Source organism: Ciona intestinalis, unplaced genomic scaffold (assembly GCF_000224145.3).
Source record: "Ciona intestinalis unplaced genomic scaffold, KH HT000476.1, whole genome shotgun sequence".
NCBI lineage: Eukaryota > Metazoa > Chordata > Ascidiacea > Phlebobranchia > Cionidae > Ciona > Ciona intestinalis.
In genome coordinates this window covers 1-7,610 of record NW_004190797.1, presented here as the reverse complement: position 1 = coordinate 7,610, position 7,610 = coordinate 1, and the positions used below count along the sequence as shown (strand labels likewise).

General features: G+C 33.7%; 2 protein-coding genes across 4 annotated transcripts; both read left to right on the top strand.

Annotated features, from left to right (window-relative positions):
* Positions 1-728: 728 nt before the first annotated feature.
* On the top strand, positions 729-1,550 carry LOC113475436. Its single transcript, XM_026839605.1, has 3 exons — positions 729-889; positions 1,088-1,192; positions 1,294-1,550. Exons 1-3 carry the CDS (start codon positions 832-834, stop codon positions 1,440-1,442), a joined length of 312 nt encoding a protein of 103 aa, XP_026695406.1. The 5' UTR covers positions 729-831; the 3' UTR covers positions 1,443-1,550.
* Positions 1,551-2,637: 1,087 nt separating this feature from the next.
* Positions 2,638-7,458, top strand: LOC100182321. Of its 3 annotated transcripts, none has more exons than XM_002119901.5 (15): positions 2,638-2,670; positions 2,754-2,850; positions 2,912-2,991; positions 3,042-3,099; positions 3,662-3,816; positions 3,905-4,057; positions 4,118-4,253; positions 4,313-4,402; positions 4,558-4,647; positions 4,731-4,835; positions 5,018-5,202; positions 5,701-5,899; positions 6,087-6,306; positions 6,367-6,463; positions 6,535-7,458. In XM_002119901.5, exons 5-15 carry the CDS (start codon positions 3,668-3,670, stop codon positions 7,298-7,300), a joined length of 2,190 nt encoding a protein of 729 aa, XP_002119937.2. In that variant the 5' UTR covers positions 2,638-2,670; positions 2,754-2,850; positions 2,912-2,991; positions 3,042-3,099; positions 3,662-3,667; the 3' UTR covers positions 7,301-7,458. The 3 variants fall into 3 exon arrangements, with proteins under 3 accessions (XP_002119937.2, XP_018672202.1, XP_026695405.1); XM_018816657.2 differs by having other exon boundaries at positions 4,558-4,656; XM_026839604.1 differs by lacking the exon at positions 4,558-4,647.
* Positions 7,459-7,610: the final 152 nt, after the last annotated feature.

Below are 7,610 nucleotides of genomic sequence, written 5' to 3'. Positions count from 1 at the left end.
TTTTTTAATGTTTAAAAACAGTAATCAGCTTTGACGGGCGTTTTATAAAGTGATAACACTGTCGAATAATTCTGTAACCTTATTTTCCTGATTATAATTAAATAGGGCATGTAAAAAAAATAAAAAAAAGTCTCGTCTGACAAAGTGTCCCATCTTTTCCCACCCTACTATATATTAAAAAAACAGCAATCGGCTTTGCGGGGTTTATAAAGTCGTGACAATACTGTTAAATAATTCTGTATCATTATTTTTCTAAATATCATTAAATAGGGATCCGTAAATAAAAATTAAAAAAGTCTTGACGGACAAAGTGTCCCATCTTCCCCACCCTACTGTATAGACTGTATTGTTGGGTGGGGGAAGATGGGACACCTTTTCTTTCCATTTTCTCGTCCCAATTGGGAGTTGACATAAAACTAATGTTACAAAACCTTATCCTTACGACTCCCATAGACAGTTGTTAATTGAAAAACACGTACATAATATATGTTATGTGCCAAAGGTGTGCCGTCTTCTCCCAACCTAGTATATGTTAGACTAGAAACTGTACCTATTTTACATTAATAAGGTTTATCGTTCACAATTCTTCTTGTATAAAATCAATGTAGTTTACTCTTTTTACGTTCTGTGTTTTTGCGACATCTACACATAATTAGAAAAAGTGCCCTCCGTAATGTGCCCAAGGCTAATAAAGCAACGTGTCTGTAACCAATCCAGTGCGCACACAGTACCATCATCCACAAATAATCTAGAAACGAGTTTAGAACAGGCTAGACATGTACCACTTCTGATGAACGATTAGTTTTGTTTTAGCTTTTGTAAAATCCGAATATGGTAATTTGTTTGAGACAATTTGTGCTTGTTTTGATATACGGATGTACGTTTGCAAGTAAGTGGTAAATAATAGTAGTTTTCAAACGCGATTTATATACACAGCTGTTTATTGTTGTTTTCACGCCTAAACAAGTTAGATTTTGCCTTAAGTATCAACAATAATATTTTTCAATTACCTTTAACTATTTTAAAATTTCCAATCGCATAACCGAATTTTATTTTTCAAAACTTATTGTGAAATATTTATTTGTAGGAGGAATATGTACGGATACGGCAGTGCTTGGATATTGTACAGCGAGTGTGTGTTCCAATCAACAAGCACGCTCGGTGTGCTTGCGGACATGTGGTTTCTGTCTCGGTAAGGAGATAGAAAAGGCACATTTTTTAGCAATCAATATTTCAATTGTTTTTTTTTGTTTGCGTGTTTTTTGTTTTTTTTTATTTTGTATTTACAAACAGATTCTCAAGGTGGAGCACCTGCATTTGCACAACCTCCACCAAATGTAAATGTGATGAGTCGGCCTGAAAATAATTACAATGGTCATTCAATCGACAGCGAAAAAACAAAGTATGTTTATAAGTGGATGTTACTGAGAATGTTAAAATAAATGGGCACGTAAGTGGTTTTATAGATCCCTTTTAGACGAACAATTGTTATTGTTGTTATTTGGGCGACTCTTTCTACATATATCAAGGCTATATTCTATTATCTTGTCCCATTTGGTAGTAAACAAAAAAAAACATGAAAGAAATTAAAATTTCTATTTTCCGCACAACTGCCATAAACCGTTGTTATTTGTTTAGAACACAATCAGGATATTTGAATAGTGTGTGCTAAGGGTGTCCCGTATTTTCCCACCCTATAATATGTTAACATTACCTTCTAACAATACGTAATTACCGTGTAAATGTGTTCTACTCACTGCTAAACGGCAGCTTAAACCCATAATATGGTTATAACAAACTTGTTTTTAATCAGCTTAGCCGATCGTGGTAGTGAAAGGGTTATTAAACTTTATATTAATTATATTACGCGCACATTTATTAGAGGTGTGATGTTTTGGTATTTACCTGTTGTAGTCCTTTGGCCGCCCCAGCACTTCCTATGTGGGCAGTAATCCTCATTGTGGTCGTCCTAGTTGTTCTCTTTACAACCTGCGTTTGCACTTACTTTCATTGCAAACGAAAACGTAAGCTAAAAAGGAATAATCGAAACGTGGAATATCCCAAAGACACAAACAACGAATCCTATAACCAGGTACGTGTAACTTAAAATAGTGTGTAACATACTTGAGATAATTTTTATTTATCTGTTCAAACACAGCAGCAAGTTTCAAATAAATTAAAATAACGAAAATATAAAATTAGCACCAAGACCATAACAAGCGGTAAAACACGCTAGGGCAACAACTTCTTGGGCAAGGTTCACAATATACTGTTTAATGTGCATACTTATAAATTAACGAATTATCACATATATGTAAATATATTACCATGGCCTGAAACTGACAAACATTCAGCGTTTAACACATTAATACACGAAATGTATGATGTAAATAAAAACAAAGAAAACATTATGTCTAATAACTCTACAAAGAAGGAATAACGCTTAAATATTTGTAGCACAACAGTCTGAGATCGAATGATGTGCCACTTGGTTGGATGATTAACCATCATACCGGGGAGTTTTTGGACAGGTAAAATTTATTAAGCCATCATCGGTATATACTATTCATGTTTAAACACAACTTGTTGTTTTACAGCAACGGAACCGGTGAAAAGGCATATTGGCAGCAAAATAACTTAAACGAATCAGTTCGACCCGACAACGCAAAGGTGCTGAATATTAACAGCATTTCCTTTTTTAATCATTACCTAGAATTTGAAATTTAAATCATTACCTAGAATTTGTTTAGCAGAAAAACATTAACGTGATTTACAACGATACACAAACAATAAAACGAAAAGCTCCTCCTCCTCCTTCTCCTCCTCATCCTCCTTCTCCGCCACCCCAAAGTAAAATATTGTAAAAGTTTAAAAACATTGATTTGTTGCAAGTTATTTTAATTAATTTCAGCCTATGAATCATTGCAATACACAAGTGAAAGATCTGGAAATAAAAGTCAAACGGAAGTTTCTGCAAATTCTTCTGATGAAGTAAGATAGGTTATTTGAACTAATATATTTCTAATATGTTTTATTTTTAGAACTCCGCAAATCATGTGGAAAATTTAAACGGAAGTACAAAGTCTGAAAATATTGCAGGCAAGCTGTTTTTTACTTTAGTTTTAAATAGTTCACTTTTATCTATTCTTTAAAGGCGTGTATTTCTCGAACTTTGTTGGGTTGTGGGGATACTGTCGAATAATACTGTAACTTTTGTTTTTATCTATCATCAGATTTAAATAAAATTCCCATTTTAACCCATTCTACTACATTATGAACAACTTTTTCTCATAACAAAAAATGAATCTGTGGTTTGCAGTGATGCAATTTGGATTTTGTAAACGAATTCTAAGCCGTAATATTTTTGCCAACTCTATGCCATATTAGCTGTTGATATTAAAATTAATAAACTATAAACATATCAAGTAACAGCTTTAAACACGTACAAACTTGTGATAGTCGGCTGACAAAACGAAAGCATTTTTCTTAACAAATTATGAATAAAAAAATGATAACCGGTAATTCAATTTGTCTTGACCACTTTGTTAAGTGATGTTGATCCGAAAATGTATATGGACCCCGACACCTATATAGTAGAGAGATATTTAAAATCAGAATTCTTCCTGTTACCGTATAAAACAAAATTATCTGAACATTATAGGACACAATGTTGAAGAACAACGCTCGCCTCCGCGTACCCTACCAAGAACGAAGAGCATGCCACTTTCTTTACCCCAACCTGCCAATTCTAAATCTTCAATATTATGTGAAAGTGGTTTGTGCAAGAATAACACATTGGAGACGAATTTCTCGACGGTAATTTCTGCATAAACATATTTAATTCTCAAGATTTTTCACTGTGACCTTTATTTTTGATTGACAATTATATATTACTTTTGGTCAGGGTATCTAGCGATACGAACACCTACACAGATAATAATGTGTATGGGGCATCTTCAGTAGACGAAACGTCAACATACCAACTATGCGGTATACTTCAAGACTGGAAACAACATTTATCAGCTCAAAAAAGCGAATTGCAACATTATTACAAAAGGTAGGCTACTCCAAACTTTGCATAATGTTAGAAAATATAGTTTGATTTAATAATGTTTAGTATGGTATCTGCTTTGGAAAGAGACGCCGTTGAACCAATTGATAGTGCCTCGAATGTTGGACATTATGATGAAAGCGTACCATCAGAATTGAGTTTTAGGCGGTTAAACGAACAAAGTTCATCAGAATATACGGGGGTAGGTCGATTTCTGTAACTGAAAAACAGCGATCCTAACTAACAAAAAAATGATTTTAGGTAAGAGGTTCTACTGTGTTGTCGGATGGAACCTTATCAGTATTGGGTGATTATGATTGTCATGCAAATGACATTAAAAGGCAAGAAAGGGTGAGCAATAACAAATAACAATAAGTGACCAAAGGCTTAAAGTAATTATTAAGTGTCTTGTCCAAACTAAATAATAATAATGCAATTATGTTTCGTTGCTATAAATAGTAGTTTTAATAAAAGTAGTTTTAATAAAATCATATTATACCAAAAAGGTAATACAGCAAATCAAGTTGAAAATTGCTGATCTTGAAAGTCTTTTAGACAACACCAGAAACATTTCTTGTGATCCCGATGATGACACTGTAAGCAATGTGAGATTCAATTTGGGCTTTTTACTTTAGAATACATTCGTAGATCTAACAGCAAAATATTTATTATTGTGCAGGAATCAATGTATATGGCGTCACCACCCTATCGATCATATTCAATTGCTCAAAATACTGTTGTAAATAAACCAACGGCAAGAAAAACCATCATTCATACCATTAATGTAAGTTATTTCTTGTGTTTACACTATATGTTAACCAGATCATTTTAAACCAAGTTATAACTTAATAGGGGGTTATGTAATAAACGTTTAATTTTATTAGCAGTAAGTCTATACTTGACCAAAAAAATGTAAGCCTAATAGGTATGTGACCAGTAATAGTTACAAATGATTATGTTTATAAGGGCCTTGTTTCAAAACTGAATAATGAAGACAGAGAGTGCTGCTTTAACATGATCAACGGAGTTTTAATAGAATCTCGTAATCATAGAGGAATGGCTATGAGAGAAAAAAATGTTAACCAAACTGTTGTTACTCGATTGGCTCGACAAATCCATCATGTTATGAGAGACGCTATTCATCCGGAACAGTAAGATTACGCATGATTGCTTTTAAATAAAATGTATAGTGGTGTGGGGGACGTTTGGACACATTTTAACTCTATTTTCTCGTCCAATGTAGTAAACAAGGAACTTTCAAAGAATTATAAAACTATATGCTCAAGACTCTCATAGACCGTTGTTAATTGTTCAAAACACGATCAGAATATTCGGATATTATGCGCCGAAGGTGTCCCATCTTCCCCCATCCTACTATATAGTAGAACACCGGATGGACGGTACTCGTGAGACGTGCCTTTTTAAAAACTCTCATTTTCCGGTACCCTTTCAATGATAGACAAATAATGTAAGTGTTATTCGACAGTATTCTCAAGGCCCAACAAAATACGTGGTCAATACTATATACCATTGTTAAGTATTAAATTTGTTAAGCAATGCTGAATAAAACACGTCCTATATCAAAAAAGCAAAAATCTTTCCCACTCTACTATATATATATAAACTTTTCATAAAACATACCTTTTTAGGCGGACCGATGTTTTACTTGCCGTATATGCAGCACGTAACTTAGTGGACAGGCTGTCTAAAAGTGCTAAAATGGAAACATTCTTCTTGCAATCTGTTCCTTCTCTACAAACTATCGGACTACAGTTGGTCGAAAATGTTGAACAACTTTTTCAGATGTCAAACCATCTAAAAAAACAGGCAGTTTCCTACAAAAAACAGGTTAAGAATGAATTATATTTTGTAGATTGCTTTCAATATGCGGTTACTAAATACTAATCGCACTACATTGTTATTTGAAGCTTTAATGATGACGCATCTATTATTTTATGCAATACAGGTGCCCTACGCTAAAGCAGGCAATTTTGACATGTTAAGTAAGTTTTTTTATACTAGTTTTGTTTTACAGGACATTTTCCGGTTTGTTCAATTATTTATTAGGATCGCACAAAAGATAATGGCGCTTTCTTACACTTTGGTATCGGAATGCTATCACGCAATGAACTTGGAAACGAGAGAAACAGTTCCAATAAATCACACGAGGAAACAAATCCGACAAAACTTAAATTGTCAAAAAATATCAATTTTAAACAACGAACTTACAAACTTGGAACAACTGTTAAAATCAGGTGAATTCTAAAAACATTAAAAATGTCCATATGTGTTTATCTTACATCGCATGTACTTAGGAGATCCCATGGTTGCCCAACTGTCTGCTAATGAAGGTCCAGTAGTAGAAAGCTCTTGCGATAACCTTAGTGATTCTGACATGGAATCCGTTACTAGGTTAGTATTCCGATACAAAGAAAAACTTTTGTAAAAATACGTCATTTTATTCTTTGTTTTACCTTTTGTAGCTGTTCTACGTGCATATCAAATGAAACACAGAAACCCGTAAAACGAGCAAGAAATCCGTATTTGTTTCCTGGTGGTCCCGATAGTGTTGATCAAAATGTACAACCAAGCTCTTTTCAGTCACAATCCGTCGTTATTGACAATAATCGGCTACCTACTAGACCAGTTAAAAATAGTTTGCCAGTAAATCCGTACAACAGACAACCTGAAAGTGGCACAGATGTAAAAGAAGCATATTTAAAGGGCAACAATTTTTCAAATCAAACCAGCACACATTTTTTCGAAAGTGATCGAATGCATCAAGTGGAGGCATCTGAACATTTGTTATATGCAAAGCAATTAAACCAACTCGTACGCTCTAAGCCAAAGGAGTCTCGCATGAGATATGATGTTGGTACTACAGAAATAACTGAATGTAAGAAAAATGTTTGCGGTGACTTAAACACATATGCTGAAACTAAAATAGACGAATCTTTGCCCAAACAAATCAAAAAGGAAAAACAACATACAAATGTAAAAAAGGAAACTGTCAGTTCAAGTTATAATAATAACGAAACATTTTGCTCTGGTGATGGAAGTCAGTTGAATCAAACAGAACCCAAAGAAGACTCTGCTTCTTGTGTGAAAAAAGGAGAGGAGGGCGATTATGACGCACTTTGTACTTTATCTATGAAAGGCGAATTATCTGAAGGTACAGAGCACGAAGTTGCTAAAAATCCAGACCTTAAATTGAAACTGAAGGACGAAAGAAACGTTTTGGAAGAATAAGAATCTGAATCTGACAATCTGTAACAAACGATGTTTAGCCCTAAACATATTGAGCGTGGGAATACTTTAGTTTATAAATTGCCATTGTCTTTAAAAAAGTGTAGCTATAGATTGTTTATATAAAATGTAAATAAATCATTTACTTAAAAGGATTTTAATTAAGCTAACATAGTATAAGAGTGATGAAAGACGGACATTTAAGCACACATCTCTTATTATAATCCATTATTATTTCATGAATAGAATTTTTACAAATATTATTACAACAATAATAGTTTTCGGCGCTGTGACGTAGTGGTTAGCGCGCCTG

Coding starts and splice junctions, on each gene's coding strand:
- LOC100182321 (XM_018816657.2), top strand. CDS start 3,668: ATGTTGAAGAACAACGCTCGCCTCCGCGTACCCTACCAAGAACGAAGA. Junction 4,058..4,117: donor TTGCAACATTATTACAAAAG/GTAGGCTACTCC, acceptor AATAATGTTTAG/TATGGTATCTGCTTTGGAAA. Junction 4,403..4,557: donor ACATTAAAAGGCAAGAAAGG/GTGAGCAATAAC, acceptor TATACCAAAAAG/GTAATACAGCAAATCAAGTT.
- LOC113475436 (XM_026839605.1), top strand. CDS start 832: ATGGTAATTTGTTTGAGACAATTTGTGCTTGTTTTGATATACGGATGT. Junction 890..1,087: donor ATACGGATGTACGTTTGCAA/GTAAGTGGTAAA, acceptor ATTTATTTGTAG/GAGGAATATGTACGGATACG. Junction 1,193..1,293: donor GACATGTGGTTTCTGTCTCG/GTAAGGAGATAG, acceptor ATTTACAAACAG/ATTCTCAAGGTGGAGCACCT.